At 39.9% G+C, this 21,480-nt stretch overlaps 2 protein-coding genes across 3 annotated transcripts in view; one reads left to right on the top strand and one right to left on the bottom strand.

Annotated features, from left to right (window-relative positions):
• SYTL3 (synaptotagmin like 3) overlaps positions 1 to 16,706 on the top strand; it is a 37,726-nt gene extending 21,020 nt beyond the window's left edge. For both annotated transcript variants that reach the window (XM_074862735.1, XM_074862734.1), the window contains exons 8-16: positions 93 to 217; positions 3,881 to 4,024; positions 6,778 to 6,956; positions 9,161 to 9,263; positions 11,341 to 11,511; positions 11,720 to 11,819; positions 12,958 to 13,066; positions 13,977 to 14,182; positions 15,460 to 16,706. In XM_074862735.1, the coding sequence (XP_074718836.1) occupies positions 93 to 217; positions 3,881 to 4,024; positions 6,778 to 6,956; positions 9,161 to 9,263; positions 11,341 to 11,511; positions 11,720 to 11,819; positions 12,958 to 13,066; positions 13,977 to 14,182; positions 15,460 to 15,590 (1,268 nt within the window). In that variant the 3' untranslated portion in view covers positions 15,591 to 16,706. The remainder of the gene's footprint in view (positions 1 to 92; positions 218 to 3,880; positions 4,025 to 6,777; positions 6,957 to 9,160; positions 9,264 to 11,340; positions 11,512 to 11,719; positions 11,820 to 12,957; positions 13,067 to 13,976; positions 14,183 to 15,459) is intronic.
• The window catches only part of EZR (ezrin), a 37,396-nt gene continuing 32,556 nt past the window's right edge, over positions 16,641 to 21,480 (bottom strand). The window contains exons 9-13 of the mRNA XM_074862736.1: positions 20,977 to 21,107; positions 20,077 to 20,237; positions 19,684 to 19,776; positions 18,483 to 18,734; positions 16,641 to 18,146 (exon numbers count right to left, since the gene is read on the bottom strand). Coding sequence (XP_074718837.1) covers positions 17,982 to 18,146; positions 18,483 to 18,734; positions 19,684 to 19,776; positions 20,077 to 20,237; positions 20,977 to 21,107 — 802 coding nt within the window. The 3' untranslated portion in view covers positions 16,641 to 17,981. The remainder of the gene's footprint in view (positions 18,147 to 18,482; positions 18,735 to 19,683; positions 19,777 to 20,076; positions 20,238 to 20,976; positions 21,108 to 21,480) is intronic.

The raw sequence follows: 21,480 nt of genomic DNA, 5'->3' as shown, positions 1-21,480 counted from the left end.
TGAAAGTTTGGGAGCTACAGAATTAGCCTATAAATCTACAGGATTGCTTGCAATGTTTGTTACAGTGACTTCTCTCTTTATTTTCGCTTCAGAAATCTCTAAGTCCCAGAATGATATGGCTGACAGACATCTCCTAACCACAGGTTATGGGCAGAACGTGGAAAGAAGGAAGCAAAGAAGGAGCCAGTCTGATACAGCCATCAACATTACAAGCAGGGTATTCATATTATTATACACAGTGTCTAACTGTAAGGGCTGTTTCAGGAATGGAATATATTTGTAGGAGTGACTTACACAGTGGAATTAACTTTTATTACACAAGCAGAGCTTAGCTGATGTTCACTGACTGTGGCCGAAACTCTGACTCTTCACCAGGTTTTTGTCTGAGTCTGCACACTTGATCTCAGCCCAGAGCTGAAATGTTAGACTGAGATTTTACAAAGATCCTCACATGGGGAGGGAGGGGATGGGTCATTTTGCTCTCAGGTTGTCACAGACTCTCTTGAGGGTGATTGATGTCTGCTCTCTGTGATTGTTGGGCTGCAGGGAGGTGCTCTCTCGTCCTCCTCTTGCCCCTCTTGCTGCTGAACAGGACCAAGCTATGACTATCCAAAACCTATCCTGACACTTTCTGAGCACTTTTTAATTTGGCAAGGAGAAAACGTTGACTGCTGTTAGTTGTTGGGCAACTTCCCTTTCCTTTTGCTTTGGTTACAGTCTCTAGCTTTCAGTGTTTTCTTGAGAAGTTTGAGAAATATCCAGCCATCTGTTTTTCCACAAATTGTGTAGGACTGAAGATGATGTCACATATCTGCTTTATAGTTACACTGAAGATTCTGTTTTGTACACTTTCACTTCTCAAGTGACTGAATTTTGTCCATACTCAGTTTTCCACATAGTGGGTACTTACTGAATTACCTTGTTCATCTGAATGAGGTAAATGTGGTCTGCTAAGTGCCTGAAGTAGATGCTGAGAACAGCTTTTGCTTTGGGCCAGACCTCATGGCAAGTATTACTCACAGCTCCCTTGCTGCACACTTTTTACTTTCCTCTGAAGTGTTAGGTGTTGATAAATGGGAGAGACAGCATGTCAGACCGCATGGTCTAGTGGTTTGAATTGGCCCAGCAAGGTCTGTGTACCCTGCGAAATTAGTGCTGGTGTTTTTGTATGCAATTATATTATAAACAAAACTGGCAACAATTATTAACCCAATATAGCCAATTATTAACCCAAGTGCTTCTTTCATTGTGGCAAATCACACTTCAGTGTTACTTTATTCCACTGGCAGAGCACTGCTCTTTTAATGCATCAAGAAACGTTGGAGTTGGAGATAATATGAACTTAAACTATGCTCCATTGCATGCTGATCACACACAGTCTGTCATGTTTAGAAGAGAGATATGGGTTATTTGGCTTGAGAAATGTATTAGTAGGGGATTCCAAATTATTTGTGTGGGTTTTAATTGCTCATTTAAAGATTTAGAACTTAATTTATGTCCACCCTTTGCATTACAGATTTTGAAAGATAGACTTCAGTGTTGCTAGAATTACTGTTGATCTTTTTTTTCTTGTGAATGTCATCTTTGCCATTTAGGTTTTTTAATATTGAAGGAAATTTTACTTGTCTGTCCCTGCACTTATATGATAGCTTTTTGTATCTTTACTGTGATTTTAAAAATTATTTTAAATCTCTGTCAATGGCACTATTGAATTAGTCTTTCATTTATTTTTTTCTTCTCCACCTTTGTTTTCCTTTATTAAAGGTAGCTGTTTACATCCTTACTAGAGCTATGACTTAAGTTTAGGGACAGAACCTGTTCTAAATTTCGCACGCAAAAAACAACTAATTACTCAAATTTATAACAAAATATGATGTAGAAATCTTACTTGCTGTGATTTCCACCCCAGAAAGAATTTTCATTTTTGGAGAATGAATTAAGCAAGTATTTTTTTCCCCTAGAAAGTGTGCATTTTTCTCCTAGGAATGACTGGGATGTAATAGCTGTAACTCTGCCATTTTAAATGTGCAGGGTATAAGACTGCGGTGCCACTTCAGTCTCAAGAGCACTAACTGTTTCTTAAGTAGTTTTTCAAATTTGTGATATGTTCAGAGCTTGATTATTTCAGACTAAAGTTGAAAGAGATTATGTTTAACTTCAGTAATAGGGAAAAAACAATCCATTGGCAAGAACTACCAGCCAGTGTAAAATCTGGATTTAGGAAGTTGATTGAATAGTGTTTTCTAGGGCCTTTCACCACCAGAATCTGTAAGCAAGTTCATTAAAGGAATTTCAGTTATACCTGCCTCACTGGGGGAACAGCATACATGCGCAAGCTGTGGAAGCTGTTTGTGCTGCGTGGGTAGCTGTGGGTTACCCCTCCTGTGACAGCGGGTGCACGCTGCTGCAGACGTTAACGCTGGGCTAGGTGGGAGTCTTGCTTATGTGACCTGATGCTAAGTTTAGCACTGGTAGTTATGTTGCCTTGTCAATCTCTTCTGTTTAACACAATAGAGAAGTCTTTCTGATCCAAGTAGAAGCTAAAATTCAGTGTGTCATAGGTTGTTTTGGTTAGCAAGGAGAACTGATGGTGTTGCAGGTTTTTATAAAGCAGAAGACAATTTCTCTGCTGATATGATGCTTTGGTTTTGGGGGGGGCGGGGGCAGGGGGTTGAGGCTGTATTCTGAATGCATTTTCTGTCTCCTCACAAGGGAACTTAATGAATTCTTACATCTATTCTTAAGGTAGGGCAGTTATTACACATAACAATTTCTGTGTGTTCTAGTAACAGCATACTGGTTTGGATTTTACACATCCTGTTTTTTCAGAAGTAATCTCCTCTGTTGTCCTCATTCTTTAGTGCTTTCTGCTGATTGTGAAGGAGGGGTTCCCAGGTTTATTGAATATATATTATCTGTTTCTTTAATGCAAATATGTCATGGTCCTTTCTGTTGATTCAGTCACACAATATTCTTTCTAGTCTTTCAAGTAATCCCTGTTACACAAATTTTTTTAAAAGAAATTATTTTCTTAGATCCTCATCATGTAGAATTTCTTACCTCACTCTTTTCCTCCCTGTTGAACTGTGAACATACTTTTCATAGATTGTATTATCCAGGAGTAGTGGTGTGCCAGAATGAGTTGAAATCTATTTTCAGCATATTTCTAACCATATGTATTAATCTTTTGGCACTTACTTAATTCTATTAACTGTTGTTATTGGTAAGCAGAGGTGGCTGAAGGTAAATCTCAAGGAGTTTTGTACTATATATCTCAATTTTCCACAAATGATCAGGGTTTTCATGGGAAGATTGGAAAGGTGAATGGACTTGGTCAAAGCAAAGTCAAGAACACCTCAGAAATTTAAACTTTTTCTATAATCAAAGCTAAATAAGAACTTGTGAGTCTGTTTCTATTTTCGAGTCTCTTTCAACTTACATTAATTCTTGCATAGGTAGACGTGGACATGTGTCATGCATATTGCAAAATACTATTTTTAATTTTCTGGAGAAAATTTTTTTTTCTTCCAAAATTACTGTTTTGTTAAAGGCTAATAAGGCCTTTCATTAGTATATTGCTACTTTTGGTGTGTTATTAGTAGACTGTTGTTAGTAATTGCTGTGGTAGTGATCCTTAGATTAGGTGGTAGTATGTTGATTTTAGAAAATTGTGAACATAATGAAAGTACTACTAGCTGGGATGAGAGAGTTGTAAATCGACATTTAAATTAAGTTACTATATTGTCTTTGAAAGTGTGATACCTGTGTGACACTGATCAGAATGAATTGTAGCTGTTTACCAAATTTTCTTCTGATAACATTCCTGAAGGAATCAGGGCATTTTTCTTAAATTAAAAAAAAAATGCTGAATTTCTTACAGATGAAAAGTATACCCAGTCTTCAACAGCTCATCACTGGGGCCCAAAATGACAGTGAAATTCTGACCAGAAGAAATTACAAGGAGGAAGAAGACATAACAACCAGTCCCACAAGCGATGCCGTTTTCTGTGATGCCAGAAAATATGTAAGTTAAAGGGTGAAGCACAACAGAACAGGTGCTTAGTAGGAACAGATGTAAAAGCTAAGATCTTGTGCAAAATGTTGGTGTATTTTGGATTATATTGCAAAAGGAAGGAAGAATTTTACTTGAGTTTGTATCTGATGAAAGACTGCCTGCCTTTGGTGGCATAGTAACACTGTGAACTTTTTGCAGCATAAGCCCAGTCAAATTAATAATGGATAATTGATAGATGGTTATATCGATTAATAATGAATAATTGATAGATCAGCTTCCTCTGAATTTTATTAATGCAACTAACATTCTTCCCATTTTATATTAGTGTTGTGATCGTGAGTGTCGCTCTTTCTAACCTAGTAGCCAGCTCTTTCTCTTAAAACTTAATTTAACAGAAGGGTTTTGTTATTCTGCAAAAACTGTGGTAATGGAAACATCAATGGAAATTCAAATGTCAGTGTGTCAGTGAATGAAGAGGAAGCTGACAGTGATGGAAGCCAGGGGAGCAGTTCATAGGTTTAGGGAATGGCACTGAGTCATCCTCTAATGGACGGCATTTTGAATACTGTAAATGAGAGACAAGGAAGCCAGTTATAAATTAATTCAGCACATGCTTTAAAGCCTCTCTGATTAACTGTGGAAGCTAATTTCTATGTATTAGTGATGAGGTTAAGCAGGGTGAAGTATCCGAAGAATCCATGACTGATGTTGTAAAGAAGGGAACTAAAGTGACTGTTAGGGAATCAAGTTAAACCAGCTTGCTCATTTTGCAGAGGAGTAGAAACACACACAAAGATCTTGGTGCTCTCTAGTAGTTTACTGCACTGTGAAGTCTGAGGTGTTAAACTGACAAATGGATAAGTTTTTGATGACATTTATGAATCTAATGACAACCATTTGAACTGGGCTATAGACAGCTCAGGCTTAAAATTGAAATATTTTCTACTATCTTGTAAAGGCAAAGGCCAAGTTCCATTAAACTTTCCTTTGTGGGTAAGTGTTGGATATTGATGGCTGCTCCGTGAAAATGTATCTTCCAAAATGTCAGATGACATTGCTTCCAGTCATGCCAGCAGGAGTGCAATACATGAAGTCATTGCTAAATCCCTGTTCACTGAACCAAAAGGATGAGTGATTTCTACATTGAATGTGTGTGACGCCTGGTCAGGTGGGAGACATATGTAGTGATATTCAGTCCAAACATTATTAATCAGAACACCTATCTGGCACCTAAATAAATAAGAGGTTCTGTGGAATAAATATTAGGGACTTTTGCAGAACTTTTTTTGGGACATAAGAGCTAAGACAAAAATCTGTTTGCATTCCTTTGTCATGAAGAATTTTGGTGGAAAATAAGCATTTTCTGGTCAGATGAATAAAATTATGTCACTGAGTGAAAGAGCAGAGCTGAGCAAAAGCTGCAAGGGAGATTGATTATACTGATAAATGTCTCGTGGAGGGAACAAGATTACATGCAACAAGCATCAGGTCAAAACAGTCCTAACACTTGTTGTGACTTCCTCAGTAAGCACTCTGACGACTCTTTTGTCAAGTTGGTATGTTACTTAGAGCTTATAGAGTAGATAACTTCTTTAATCTAATTAAGCTGTTGGTGTGAATTTTAAAATGGGTATTTGGCAAGGTGCGCAAATGAAGAAGAGCATCCGCATTGAAGAGAGATATGATCTTATAAACACTACTCTGCAGTCTTAGCTGCTGGGTTGTGCAAGGCAGAACTCCTTGGTTAACCAGTCCTGTGTGGGTTGGTGTTTGTTTTCAGAGGGAGGAGTGAGCTAACACAGATATTTTAGCAATCTAGGGCAATGTTGCTGTGAGATTAATCACACAAACAATTGTGTCTTCATGACATATGCTATGTAAAAAGTTTCTAGGGCTCACCTTAAAGAATATCATTATAAATGAATGGAGACCAAACTGTTTTGATTGTGTTGATAATTTGTCACTGTGAAGGCTAGCTAGCACTGTAAAGTTACATGTCTGTGCTGGGCCACAGAAAGGATTATAGTCTCTGCCTTCATTGCAGTTTCATGGCCTCTATAAATGCTAGACACAAATGCTGGTTATGTATGTGGCTGGACAGCATCCAAACCTTTGCCCCAAAGGCAAAATTAGATGAAAGGAGAACAAAGTGGCTGAGGCGACGTAGGAAACAACTTCTTTATGCACCAGCTGGATGTCTTTGTATTTTAATCTTCCCTGAACGGTGTTCTGCAGTATGGAGCATGTCATTTTTATATGGAGTTGGGGCATCTTGTAGAATTTTTACTGGATGTGCAAGGCCAGTTTTGTTTCCTTTGATATGTGATAGAACCTAATGTCTCAGCAGTGTAGCCTACTATGAGCTATATGTATTAAAAGTAGTCTAGTTTGATGTTTTTGTATGTTCTTAGATTTCAGAGGTTTTTTTCACTCTCTTCCTTTCAGACACTTATCCCATTTTTCTCATGGGATTTCTCAGTTTTATTCAGAGACAATTTCTAGATCCAGAAGTTACCTAAGAAAACATTTTCTTAGCCTAGAGAGCTTATTGAAGAAAAAAAGGCAAAGCAGTAGAATTGCGATTACAGTCATAATTTTCAGGGCTGTTATAGAAGCAACAGAATGTTTTATACAGGTTACCTTAAATCTTCATGATTTGCAGTAGCTCTACAGTCATGTCTGTAAAGATGTTGACCTTTGAGGGAAATGTTTTGTCCTGTTTGATCTGAAGCTACTTTTCCCAAATATTTGTCTTTTCTTAGGGAAGTTTGTATAGTCTTAACAGCACTTGCACTGACTCTGGCAATTTTGGCAAGGCTAACATCACAGGAGAAATAGAGTTTGCCATAAGATACATCTTCAAAGCTTGCGTCTTAGAAATTTGCATCAAGGGATGCAAGAACCTAGCTTATGGAGAAGAGAAGAAGAAAAAGTGTAACCCGTAAGTATTTCGTAGAGGAGAAAAAAATAAGGAAAATATTCTGGTTTTAAGATATTTATGTATGCTGTGATTGAAATTGATTGATATATGAGATAGTATGCCATATTAGCACTTCCAGAATATCCAACATATCCAGCCCTTTTTACATATCCACACTACAAGACAAATAGATTTCATATTGGTGCTTATTCCATTCTGACCATTTTCTGCTAATAATTGTCTCTTTCCCTGCCTGTGAGCAGGCAGTTGGGTATCTGTGTTGCTGATGAATAACTTTGGATCTCAAGAATATCTGTGCAGATTTTAGGTCTTAAGTTCTGCCCTCAAAATTAATACATAAGTGGTTAAAACATGAGATGTTGTGTTACTAGTTCATCTACTGACTCACTGTGGGTCACTGGGCAATTGCTATACTACTTCTGTGATTCCATCTTCTGTAATAAGAATAGAAATTTCAGATCTGCAATGCATTTTAAAATCTAAAGCTGTTTAATAATTATGTATTATTTTAAGAGGAAGAAATACCTACTTCTGTGGATAAAATACGCCATAGAAGTTTTTGGTTGGATAATTAAGTCTTCGTGATTTGTCTGTTTATTACTAAACGATCCTCTCTGACCACGCAACAACCATTCATAGAAAATCACCTGGTACAATACCTAACTGCCTGTCCTTGCCCCTGCTGTCACACCACGTTTGAGCACTTGAGTGACCACATTGGATTTGTGGAGTTGCAGTCACCTTCACCCAGAAGGAACATGGCTTTTGTACATCTTGGAGAGGACGTTCATGAAGACGAGCTTGGTGCTGAAAGGAGCCTTGCTGGAACAGCAGCTCCTGAAGCAGGGCAGTTTGGGAGCGCTTCAGAAGTGGCTCAAGGTTCTTCAAGTCCCCTGCAGGTTCTTTAAGTCCCCTGGTAATTAAGCCAGGCAAACAGTTGCTGGAAGCCTGAAAGGCGATATGGGAAGTGCCATGTAGCGAACATTAGGTTCGGTATTGGTATATATTTTTATATTTCTGTTGGTTCCCAAGACAACAGGAAAAGTACAGTCAGTGTACTCAACAAACTTGCAGAAAAGCAGACTTAACTGATGTTTAAAACCTGTTGAATTATTTAGCTTGTTGACTGGTTTGAAGTCTAACTGGCTGCTTTTTAGTTAAATTGATCTGGGGTGATAGAGCAAGAGGCTAAAACTTCTAGTACCTGGATATTTTAAAAAGTAGTTTTACCTATGGATAAGTTTGGAAAAAGTAGGGAAGATGTGTAAATTCTGCACTGGCAATATGAGATACAGCTGATTTTATTTACCCAGTAAGTTAATCAAGAGGCTGTTTTAAAAATGGTTTAAATCATAATATCTAAATACATACAAGTACAGTTTAAAAATATGTAGTATTATGTTAATAATCACTCCTTTCCCTGCCAAGCTGTGAGCAAGCACTCTCTATTGCTGATACTCTTTAGTTTTGAAGCCATAACACAAATACAGCCCACTGAACTCATATTAAGGGGAATATTTAAGTATCAATGTTCACATGACCTACACATGAGAAACGTTGGGTAGGAATCATTGGTGCTTGATATCAGTCCAACTTTTTCTTGAATCAATGTTACGGCAGTTTTGAGCACTTTAGACAATCTCCCACTTTCATTCTAGTGGCTATTATAACAATTGGCATTTATAAGAGTTATGAATTATTATGTATTGTTTGTATGATTATACCTTTTTTTGCTACACGGTACTTGGTGTTGTAAAGATGAGATATTTTCTTCATGAACAAGCAGCAATTATCCTAAAGTTGATTGAGTTGATTTTTTTTTTTCTTTGAGCACATATGCTGTTTGTTTTCATCATTGAACTGTCACTACATCTGACAAGGTGACTTCCTTGGTGCTATTTTATCAGAGGCCGAGAGTATGAAAAAAACCCATTCCTATTCAGATCCTAATCCTTTCCCAATTAGAATAGAATTGAAACACAGGAGCTGAATGGTGTACAGGGATCCTTATAGTCTGTCTGCTTTTATTGAGAAAGGATATAAATCACAACTTGCCATGTTATTGCTTGGAAAATTGCAAAGTCAATAAAATTGTTTAAGAATTAAGAAAAATCTCTCATCTAATTAATTTTTCTTCTTAATTTGATTTCCTCCCCCCCCACCCTTCTTGTCACTTTCCATATATCCTTCGCTCTATCTACAAGGTATGTTAAGGTTTATTTACTTCCTGATAAATCTCCTCGGAGTAAGCGGAAGACAGCTGTCAAAAAGAGCACAGTGGATCCAGAATTCAATGAGACTTTGAAGGTACCATTTGCAATTGAGTGCTGCTAGGTGTGCTTTTCCATGGTAATATCTCCTTTTGTAATGTACAATCCTGAAAGTTCAGAATCATCCTGATGGGGCAAATCTAGGAGTCACTGACAACAGTTATTTTAAAAAATTATGTTTTTCAGTCCCAATAAGAGAAAATGGTTTTGGAGTTACAATGGTAAATTGCAAACCATTAGAAGAGTCTGCCTTTGTCCATGAAAACATTTCTAATGAATTCCAGTGTTGTTCTGAGTTACCTTGTGGCAAAAGCAAAGCATCTTCAACACTTTTTCTGTACATTCAGAAACTGCGTGTCTTGCAGAGCAGTTAGTATTTTACACAAGTACCCTTTTCAACTGATACCCCTTTTGTCAGTGCCACTGGGAGTGTCTCTGCAGTTAGCTGAATGCAAACTGAATTCCACCACCTCTGAAACGTTGTCTGCTTCCCTTTCGCTGTGCAACTGGTGCCAGGCTATCTCTTTAGTGTCTTATTTCAAACATTAATAATCCCACTGGAGAACAGTAGTTACACTTTTAATTCCTTAATGCCTTGCAATATTACTTCTCGCTTCTTTGTAAGAACTGTGTGTAGAAAATAGGAGCTATTATTCTCACTCCTCAGACACTTAATGAAATGTGAAGCTGAAGCTGAGTACTGTCAGCTGGGAGAGGTTGAATTAATTTGGTTGTTCCCAGCTCCAGTTTTGTACTCGGATCACTACAAACCCATTTTTTGTGTGCATCAGCAAGCTGCAGTAGCACATAAGATGAGTTCTTCAGTAACACATCTTGGAAGAGAGATGCAACTAAGTTAATAGAGTGATAACCTTGTATTGTTGCTCTACTGAACTACGCAAAAGTTTCAGTGTTGCTCCCGTCTCTTGGTGTGTAATGAACATCAAGAATTTGGAGAGTGAAACAGGCAAAATGTTTGAGAAGACCATTGTTAAAATTTGATAACAAAAAAAAAAGGTTTACGTAGTGTATATAATTCTCATATAGCCCAAAGTCTGTATATAGGGCTTAAGCTGGGAGAAAAAGGAGCCTGAAGTTGGAATAATTGGTCCTAATTTTATAGTCCCTTTTCAATGCTAGAGTCATGCAGAACTGATAAAGGGAGAGTGAGAGCCATGCCTGAGCTGGCTGCATGAACACTAAAGGTAGTTTAGTTAGAAGTCTTTCAAATTAGTTTAATCATTAGTTTATCCAGAGTAGCAGAAATGGTCAAAAGAGCATAGCACTAGTGCAGGTAAACCACATCATGACACTGAGATCTAACTTGGAGAGATTCAGCTGCAAATTAAGGCACCTACATTTAGGTAGCTGCATGTGTGAGAGGTGTGTAAGTGCTCCTGGGAATCACTGGGGGCTGGTGTGATTCAGCCCCACAGCCTACACCCAGCTTGTGATTCAGCAGCCTAAACATGGGTAGCGATGTCCTTGTCCAATGCCATCGCCTCCAGCTTTCAGTCCAGGGGGGTACAGGTCACCTGTAGGCTGGGTATCACATCTGCCAGTCTCACGTGGGTATATTAGATACCCAACAATGCTCAAAGGCTCTAACTATGTTCTGGGAGAGAATCAGGGCTTTAATTAGTGGTCAGCTGGATTACTTCCTTGCCTCTACTGACTGCATTGCGTAGATGTCCTCTGACCAGAATGCAAGTTTTAGCACCTTCATTAGGTGTCTTAATCTTGAACTGGCCTCCAGAGCAGCCAAATTCTGCTGAGAGTGTAAAACAGAAATATATATATAAAAAACCAAAAACAACAAAAAACAAACCAGCAAAAATGGTCAAGAATTATTTAAAGTTCTGAATTCATAATCGAAATCTTGATCAAGGCAAGTCAAGGTATTCCTGGAATGTTGTTTCATGCTTGGATGAGCATTAGTTAGCACTTAAGTAGTGGGGTAATATGCAGATTGCAAAGCACATTCAGACAACATGGTTTTGTTTGCATCCAGATGCCTTCAGTCATGTTGCAGCTGTGCTTCCTTTGAGCAGGTTATGAGCATGGGCCTGCATTCATCCTGTCTGCTGCTTTGTAAATATTGTTTATCTTTCTAGTACAAGATTGAATACTCCCAGCTGGAAAGTCGGCAGCTTCAGATCTCTGTGTGGCATGCAGGATCACTCAAATACAGGGTGTTTTTGGGGGAAGTGGTGATTCCACTGGCAGCGTGGAATTTCGAAGAGAACTCGATGCAGTTGTTCAGCTGGTACCAGCTCAAACCCAAGGTGATTCTTAGTTTTTGTGCTTAGTTTTAGCCTAAGAGCAAGATGTACTGAAAGCTATGAAAAAGGTCACCCTTCTGAGATCATTGAGGGAAAAATGCTGTCAGTCCAGCCCATTAGTAAGACATGTTGCAAACATAAATAAACTGTGAGAAAGGTGTGGTATAGAATGATTGCAGTAATACAGATTTCTGTATGCCCGTTTCTTCAGCTTGAAAAGCATGAAGAAGATCTTATCCAGTACAGTGGCGAACTCCTCGTGTCTGCAAGACTGACAGTACCAGCCCAGTGTAAAAATTTCCAATTTGAAGGTATGAAATGTTCCAGCATACATGAATCCCTTGGCTAGAAAAGAATTGAGATCAATGAAGGACAGACAGTGTGTCCATAAATATTCCTCTACGGGATTTATGACAGCTACTGCAAATGGTGGTTTGTGGTGTATTATATTTTAGATTAATTAAAATTCAAACATTTGACAGCTTCATATTTTTGTTCTTTTTAATGCCAACGAAAGCTGCACATTATAATGGCAGCAGTATGATGCATCCAGCTGTTTAGCAAGCTCGTGCCTGTCGTGGGTTGCCAGCAGACTTTATTCTGGAGGTGATGCAGCAGTTTTACTGCCCAAGGCAGAGACTGCCAATTGAGGGAAAAGGTGAAAGGGAAACAGCTGCAAAGCTGCCAGGCCGGCACCCTTGCCTTCCTCCAGTGGTCTCATTTTAGAGAGATTGTTTCACTTGGAAGATGTTAGACTCAAAATGTACAGTCAGGATTCAGTTTTTGGTAGTGAAAGACTTGTAAGGTACATTAAGTATTGCTGTAGTGTGTCAGAGCAAGCACCTGCTGGTGGAGTAAAATAAGCACTTTGGGTGTGAGGGATAGGACAACCTCATTTTCCTTACCCCCTGAGATCACAGAAAAGCAGACGTTCAGAGCTTTAGTAATGCTCTCTGTCTTCAGGACTATAGTAACAGTTAGAGACCAATAGGAAGATCTAATTAGCTGTTAGGTTAATTTTGTTCCCTTTTCTTTTCCAAATGACCCCAAAGTTATCAGTTTGCTTTCTTCCATTTATCCTCCCTACGCAAGTCTGTGTGTTGGGTCTCTGCTCTATAAGTGGAGCAGTATCAGACCATGGGTTTGGCTGTTTGTCCTGCCACGCTTCTGTGGGTATTGCCCTGTGTTTATTTTTCACAAATACAATGGAAAGCTTTGTCTTTGGAACAGAAACCGCAAAGCAACCTGCTACTCACTGCTTGGGGTTTTTTTGTGCATGTGAATCATACACTGTACAAGCAGGTTAAAATCTTCCAAATGGTCCTAATACAGCATTGTGGGTCCTTATCTCACAGTAGTACCGCTTAGGCACTTTCCTACTTACAGCAGCATCTTAAGCTATCAGCTGAACTAACTGGTTATTTCATGTGATAAATGCTCCTGTTTCAGGAAAAAAAGACCAAGGAGTTCCCAACTGCCAGCTTCAGGTTATGATATTTGGGGCCAAGAACTTGCCCATGCCGAGATCTGCTGGAATGCTGAACTCATTTGTTAAAGGGTATGTATGAGACCTAACACTTCAAATAGAAAACATCACACATGTTCTGTGCAAATGTGTTTATTAACATGTTTTCATCAGGACACTGGCGTGTGAAAGTGGCATTGTCCACACTTGCAGTCAGGCTTCCTTATAATGGTGACACTTGGGTGTCTGCACAACAGCAGCACTCAGAAAAGTGGTGACAGGCCCCACCTGCTCTCTGGGTCCTGAACAGAACTTCAGGATTTACTGATATAATTAAAATTTAGAGTTCACTAGTTTAAGTATCTGCTTTTAGATATTAGGAGAGTTAAAAAAAAAAAAAAAAGTGCAAATGAAGAGGGTATTTTCATTTCTATTTTCACCTCTGCGTTTGCAGAATTAACTATAGCTTTGGATACATTGGAAACTTTTTCTAGATGTTTTAAAAGAGGAGGGCCTGAATTTTTCTTCAGTGTGCTGAGTAGCTTGTATGTGGGATCATTTTACTTTCTTACTGTCAGGCATCAGATGCTATTGGAAGTATGATACTGGGGTAGACTTACAACATCTCATAGAGCCATTTCACCTGCTGTGGCACCTATCTGCAGTGAAATGGGTGAGCATTTTATCTGCTGAAAGGCAGGTTTCAGGCAGTATTAGGTAACAGAATGGGGAGTAAAGCCTCCTTCAGCAGTCAGTGACAGCAAAGGAAAAGCAGACCAGAAGCCCCTACTTGAACCCACACTGAAGGCAAACAGGAAAAGGAGCACGTCCCAAAACAAACACACTGGCACCATGTTCTACCTTGCACTTAAGCTGGACATCTTTGCTATTTAGGGCAAACCAAAGGGCCCTTTGGTTTGCCTTAAATTTGGATTACTGCAAATGTTGTGTTTTCCGGTTGAGAAATCAGTAACCTTGCTGAACTCTCATTGTTTTTGGGAAGTTGTCTTACCCTTCCAGACCAAGCAGAGGTAAAGCGAAAGTCTCCTGTCCTGAAGAAGGAAGCTTGTCCCCAGTGGAAGCACTTGTTTGTCTTTGATGGTGTTACCCCAGCTCAGCTACAGCAATCATGTCTACACTTGACTGTCTGGGACCAGTCAGTTTTCAGCTCAAGCGATCACTTCCTAGGAGGAGCCAAGCTTGGTGCAAGTAAGTTCTTTATTACTAAAAATTGGAGGTAATTTGGAAAAAAAAATCATGTAGTTTGCATTCTAAATAATAGTATTTACAATGTGCTATTTATTACCTGCTGTCATGTGCCTACACATACAGCCCCAGCCTCTGTTCTAAGCAACCTGCAATCTTGGGCTTTGATCCTGCAAGAACTGATGTACGTGTTTTAGTTCAGGTCTGTGCAGAAGCTCAAAGTTGTCAGTGGGAATTTTCAGGAAAGCCATTTGTCAGCATGGTAACTTTTAGGGTCAGAGCCTGGTCATGCTAAGACAGGCACAGAAGGGGTGGGTGCAGTTAACTCATCTAGAACTTCATGTATATCTTTTAAGACTTGTTCCTTGAGGTGTTTTCTATGAATTGGCTAATTTTAAATTCTATCTCATCAAAAGGAAGCACAAGAACTAATGATCTAGTGGGCTCCAACCTTGCTTATGTATGATATTATTTTACATCCACAAATCAATCCATTCACTGGGAGATACAGAAAGTGGAACTTGCTCAGAAGGGGCTATTGCATGGCTGAGTTCTGGGCTCTGCTGTAGCAGAAGAACAAGCTCTTTCTGAAGGCAGAGAAATTTGTGAGAAGCCCTCTGCTCCGTAGGCCCTGTTTAACTGGTAGTTGAGCAGGGAAGCACTGTCACTTGAAGACTGCCCAATGGAGTCTCTCACCCCTGTCTTCTCAGAGAGTAAATAAGGGCTTTGGTTTCAATATTTGAGATGAAAGGCTCAAAGAGATTAAGGCTCAGTCACTGTGACATGCACTTTAGAGGAGCATTATCACTGGTAATAACTCAGTGCTGTGCAGGCTTACTCATGAACTTCTTTTGATTTTCCCACCCAGCACTTTCCTTTCTGCTGGAGCAGGGACTACATGCTTCTGAGTGAAGACTATCCAAGCCCTAAACCTAGTGATGCACTGAAGCCACCAAACAGAAGCAGGGGACTTGCTGCTGTTCTGCTATTATTAGTATGCACACTTGCTCTTCTGCTTTTAGTCACACAACTAAAAACTTTGCTGCAGGCTGAGTTCTTCAGAGAGTGATCCTAGTTTAACATTACTTAATTTACATGATTATGTAAATAATGCTTCAAAAGTTTAACTACAATTTAGTGCTATTAATGCCTTAGGAGCTACAGAACAGCTGAAATGTCTGTGGAAGTGGAAGAAGCCTGTTTGTTACCTAGTCCATTGGCCAGAAGGGTAAGGTCAAGTGCAAAGTAACTTTGTGACCTTTCCTTTTGCTCTCCTGCAGAGGACTCGTGTGGCTCTACAGACCTTGGGTTTCAGTCAGTGCTCCAATGGCAGGAAGTGCTCCGCAGCCCCAACACGTGGATGGACTTTACACTTGTACTGCATTCAAAGAAGGAGAACTTTAAATCATGAGAGATTACTGCACAACAACTTTTCCTTGCCCCTGTGTGATGTTTGAAATTCAAGTGGCATGTACCCTTCAGGTCTGGGGAGCGGTACACTGCAACAGAACCTACTGCAGCTTTTGGGGAACAGAGTTACATGTTTGAATGTGTGTGACGTTCTGAAAGTTTTATTTCTCAAAAAGTTAAGGCTTTGTTATCTGTTTGCTGGAGTTTAAGGTTAGTATTGTTTCTTCAGGAGTGACAAACTCAGTTTGTGAATGCATTATGCTGACAAGGCAACACTAGCCAGATCATAATGCAGTTTTCCATTTCTGGGCATAGCAGAATGGTAATTACTTAATTTAATCACAAATAGGAATACTTCTTAGAGAAAATACCCGTTACCTTAAAGTTACATGCTTTCCCTCAGATCCTGATGTTTTATACATGTTCAGAAAGAACTGAAAACTAGTTTAACTACTTGCTGCAGCTGGGTGATGCTAACACCTCTGGGCTTCAGAATTATCTACAGTGCCACTTATTTCACATGACCCTAAAAAGCTTTGGCCTGTGCCCACATGCCTCTCAAGCATGTGGTGTATCATGGTGCTTAAAAACCAGGTAAATGTATAAATTCGCCCTCAGTAGGAGTGTAGGACAATAGCTAATAGAATAAGTGTGGCTGTAGGAAGTTCCTTGTTCTTAGCAGCTGCTGATGTAAGATGGTATTAACAAGTCAGATCCAGATGGTAGACAGCACAGGATAAGAGTTTAGCAAAGGTTATCATTTATTCATGTGAACTGATGGAAATGAAGGCTTAAGGCCCCACTACTGCATCAGTTCACTTGGCCTCAGCTGTAGTGTTACAAGCAGGAGAAACTTCATAGATACAGCTGTCGCTAGCCTGCTGGTACACACTTGTTACAGCAAGTATTTGCCTTTCTTCCTTCCCAGGTCAGTGCAGCTTTTAAGGACTTACAGACACAGGGATTCGTATGCTAAGCTCAGGAGGTAAAAGAGCAATAGTGCACCTTACACAAAATACACCCCACACAAGAAACACGTGACTCCAAGTCCTTTGTTACTTTGCAGATCTTTTATTTAGATGTTTGCTGCTGCAAATAAAAAAACCACACAAGATTCAACTCAAGTATAAAGCAGCATAGATGTAAATGGAAGAGAAGAGCTGACAACATACTGTATCTCACTTTCTAACAGATTTTCAAGGAAAGGGGGAGATTAGTGGGGAAGGAATGGTCACAGAAATGCTCTCTACTAGAGAGAATACAACTGTGATATAAACAAGCAGTCCCTTCATCTTTGGAGTCTGAAACTTTAAATCAAACATCTAAAAAAATTAGAAAATTTGTTAGAAAAATAGGTGCAGTAAAATTGTATATATTGGATCATGTGTACATATAACAGTTTTCATTAAGTAAAAAAATGATCTTTACAAATAATGCTTTATAGCAAATAATCAGCTGCACTGTATCAGAGTACAGTGTTGTTTAGGCATTTTTACAGATGCAAGTCTTATTAAATCTGAAAAGTAACAAAATATACAGAGCAAAACTGTTTTCCCTTTAAACTAGTACTGCAATCCACATATTGCATGTTTTTTATATATATATATAAATACTACACTATAACTGATCAGTAATAAAGCTGGAATGCACACACAGTAGTGTATTAGATTCCAACACAGTATTTGCCCAATTGTTCCATGAGGAGGGTATCAGTGTCCCTGTGCCACACTTCTGAGTCATCGCTGTAGAATTTCTCCAGCTGAGAACAGCAACCAGCAAAAGCCTAATTTCTACACAAAGTAGTTCTGAGGTGTTGTCAGTTCTTTTTGGGGGGCCAGGGAAGGGGAACACAGACATCAGGACCCAGGAAAAAACAGGGTGTATGCACACACGTGCACACATGTACACACATATGTACAGGTGCTTGCAAATCCCGAGTTCTACAACCTGTCTTCTCAACTGCTGGACTTTACACTGTAACTAATAATACAGAGACATATGGCACAAAATCCACCCACAGTTGCTTATTTTTAGACCAAGCTGAATCCAGCACCTGCACAGGACATGCATCTTCAACTAGAAGCACAGCCTATTAAAATTTGTCTTGCTTAAAAGAGAGATGTGACATAAGGCCTTTTGGCACTAAGCAAAGGCATGGGCAAGTTACCAGGATCAGTGGTATGATGAGTTTTTAACTATATAAAATTTAATAGAAGGTATGGGATAAAAGGGAGATTCAAACACCTCTGGGTTTAGTGAATATTTGTTAAGTGTCATACAATGACGCCTCCTCAGGAAAAAAAAACAAAACACAACAAAAAAACCCCCAAAACAAAACCATAGCATTAAGATCTGCCTTTCCCACAGTCCTGCCTTCTTGTAACAAGCATCATTACATCGCCTCAAACTCATCAATTCTCTGCTTGGTGTTGCCTTGCCGGATCTGCCGCAGTGTCTTGTACTTGTCACGTCCCTGTCGCATGTTCTCTGAGTGGATAATATCATTGTGGGTCCTCTTATTTTCATCTCTAGCCTGGGCCAGCTCGTCTGTCAGTGCCTGCAACATAGACATTAAATACAGATTATACATGAGATGCTTTCAGCTCATGACAGTAGTGTTCTTTGGCGAGAGTGGACAGTTGTTCGATGACTGGACAGCTCGGCCATATGGACACAGCACACGCTTTCCGTAAACACTATGGATGATGTAAGCAAGCTCAAAGCCTGAGCAACGAGAGTGATCTTAATAGCCTTGTCTTTAATTCAAACTGCCTATAGGAATTGTAAACAAAGAGAAGCTCTAATGCTTTGTGTGCTTAACCAGGTGCTTAACTGATCTATTTTCCAGGAATGATCGTTTCAATTAGTCCACCTCCTCCAAACATCGCCTTACCCTCAGTTGCCTCTGCACACGTTCGTTCTTCTCTGCTTCAGTAATGCGTTTCTCCTCGTTGCGGTCATTCCTGATCCCCTCGCTGGAGAACTCTGCGCTGTAGGCAGAGTACTCCGATCCTTCGTCTTGCAAGTTATCATGGACATGGTAGTTCACCGGCTCATAGACAGGTGGTGGGGGTGGAGGCGGGGCCGTCATTACCAGGTGTAGCTCCTCCTTTGTCTTTACCAAATCCTCCTGGGCTTCCTTGGCCTGTGGGAAAAGCATGAAAAGTATTTTAAATGCATTTCTGGCTTTAAACCAGCTTAATCAACATTTCAATGCTTATCTTCCCAGTTTTTGCAATCTACTATGAAAAGCAAGAAAGAGGGAATTTAAATCTCTGCAGCTGACAGTACTCTGTTAGTCTTACACAGAACTTTTTTTTTTTTTTTCTTCTTGCTAGCGATGCTATCATCATCCACTGTGTAATGTGCAGGGGATCCGAACAAAGAATTTTCTTCCAATAAAGCACAACCTAGGAAAAATAGTTCTGTGGGAAGCTACAGTTATCTTCATCCTGTTACCCATTTGAAGAGCTGTAGGCTGTAAATATGGGTTCCACAGAGCAAGAACTTAATTCGCTGTGTTGGCATTTGTAATGCTATTGCGCACTAGGCAGTCAGCTTCCTTGCTGCCTCAGTGGTTCTGCCCTCCCACACGGTCTGCAGTGCTAGCAGGAGGGCAGCAGGAGCACCAGGCACTCTGAGCCTTGCATGGTTTATTCTTGGTTTTAGTGTATTAAATTATTAACCTCTCCTGACCCAGGTACCAGGAAGCCACTGACAACAGTGCACACTGCCAGACCAGTACCTGCAGCGTGGCTGCATCTGCAGATCTTCTCAATTGATTTCATGTTTTCAGACATTACATCAGGGATTAAATGCATCATTTATACATGTGTCCCTTCATCCCCATGGCTCTAAGATGATGATCACAGTTTTAGGTTTTATACAGGCTTCCACTTTGAATTTTGACTGAAGGCTTGTTGGAAGAAAGGTGTCTTGCAGGCATACTGCACTTTCATCACAACTCTGCCCTTCTCTGCTGGTGCACAGACATTTGTCTCCACATGTTTAGAGAAGTCACACAAGGCTGAGCGCCGCAGTTTGCTCTGCTCAAGTGTAGAACTTCACAGCAACTTTGTAAAGCAGATACTCACTCTAATTTGCCACTCTTCAACCTCGCTTTCTTTACGCCTTCTTGCCTCTTCAAGAAGTGCAATCTTGGCTGTATACTCTGCAAGCTCCGTAGCCTGTTGAATAATAAAACTGGAATTATAAGGACCCTTAAAAAAACCAAACAAAAACCCAAAACCAAAGAAACACTTTTGACTGAGAAAAGACCTAAGTGTTACACTCCACTGTAATAAATCTGAATAGGAAATGAAGAACAGAAAGTAGATTGCTCATGATAGAAACCAGTGCCACAATGATGCTATCACATGGTCTAGTACTTCACTGCACTGTTTTTCCCTGGAGAACACAGCTTTGCCTTACTCCAAGGATATAGTAACATGCCTGTGTATCTTATCCTTAAAATGACTGGGTCTTACCAACTGTTCCTGACTCTTTATCTGGTCCATAGTTTGTCTCTCCAGCTCTTCCTTGGCCTGCAGAGCAGCCAAACGATCAGCTTCCAAGCGCTCTGCTTCCTCCTGGGCTCTTCGTCTTTCCTCCTCCAGCTGAATGGCTCTTTGGATCTGATCTGAGAGCTCTGGAAAAAGAGGGATCAATGTGGTTAGTCGCAAGCTAACCACAGTCCAAGCTCCGGTCACAAGCCTGGTCAAAGGGAAGGGACTGCAGACAGTCTCTGTCTGTGACTCTGCAGAAGTCACAAAAAGCACTTTACTCCAGCTTGCAATATCCCTTCACTGTGCACCTCAAAGTAATTATTTGCATAATGCATCAAGTAACTTAATTCAGAAGTAGTCAGCTGCACATTATAATTAAATCTTCTGCAAGATATTTGGACTGAAGTCTGTAAGACTGGTGTGATTTTGCTACCCTTAATTGACAGTTTACTGCAAGGACCAGATGTTGGTGTCTCCAATCCACTCATCTGTGCATTGAAACAGAAGCTTCCGTTTCACTGGAAAGACTTTTTCCTGAAGTACTTTTTCTGTTAGGAATTAAGTAAAAAGTACTTGAGAGCTGAACACTTGGTCACTGCTGGAAGAGGCTGTACTACTGAAACCCTCTTGGCAACAGGGGAAAACGGAGTTTGTGCCCTTCAGTTCCCAAATACAATCAGCAGATTTTAGGCGACTTTCACACTTTGGATGATTTCAGCAGTATGCACACAGGTGTGTATTTACTAGTACAGGCAGATATTAGTAAGCCTTGCTGAGAGATCCCAGTGTCACCAGATTTAGGCCAGGTGTAGGCAGCAACCCATATAACCCTTCTATGGAGCACAGTACACACGGTCTGGTCAGCCAGTACAAGTACTTTACCTTTCTCTGCTTTCTGAGTCTTCACCTCATACTCTTGTAGTCTCACCAGCAGCTCCTCCTTCTCCCTCAACATTTGTTCTTTTTCCCTCTCAATTGTCTCCCTCTTCTTCTTTTCATTTTCTAGTTGTTGCCTGTTAGAAACAGATTTCATGCTTGAAGCTCACTTTCAGACCTAAGCTACAGCAAGGCAAGAAAGGTGGCTGGCACCTCAGTGGGAAGTGACACAATAAGAGCCAGAAGACACATGCATGCAAGCCTGTTTCTTCATCACTTCAGAATTTTTGTTCCGTTTTGGATACCCCATTTCATAAAAACATTTGTATTTTGGTTGCCTGCCACAGAAATTTAAACACCAAATAGCTGCTAGATGCAGACAGAGAAAACCAGGACTCTGTACTGCACAGCAGAGGAAATTTAACTTTGTTATTTCTGTCATAAGGAAGTCAAGGAGGTGTAAAAACAAGCACTGAGGGAATGAAGATGAACAAGTCACAAATACAGGAG

The sequence above is a fragment of the Strix uralensis genome, chromosome 3, assembly GCF_047716275.1.
Source record: "Strix uralensis isolate ZFMK-TIS-50842 chromosome 3, bStrUra1, whole genome shotgun sequence".
Lineage (NCBI taxonomy): Eukaryota > Metazoa > Chordata > Aves > Strigiformes > Strigidae > Strix > Strix uralensis.
This window is presented reverse-complemented; position numbering and strand designations above follow the sequence as displayed.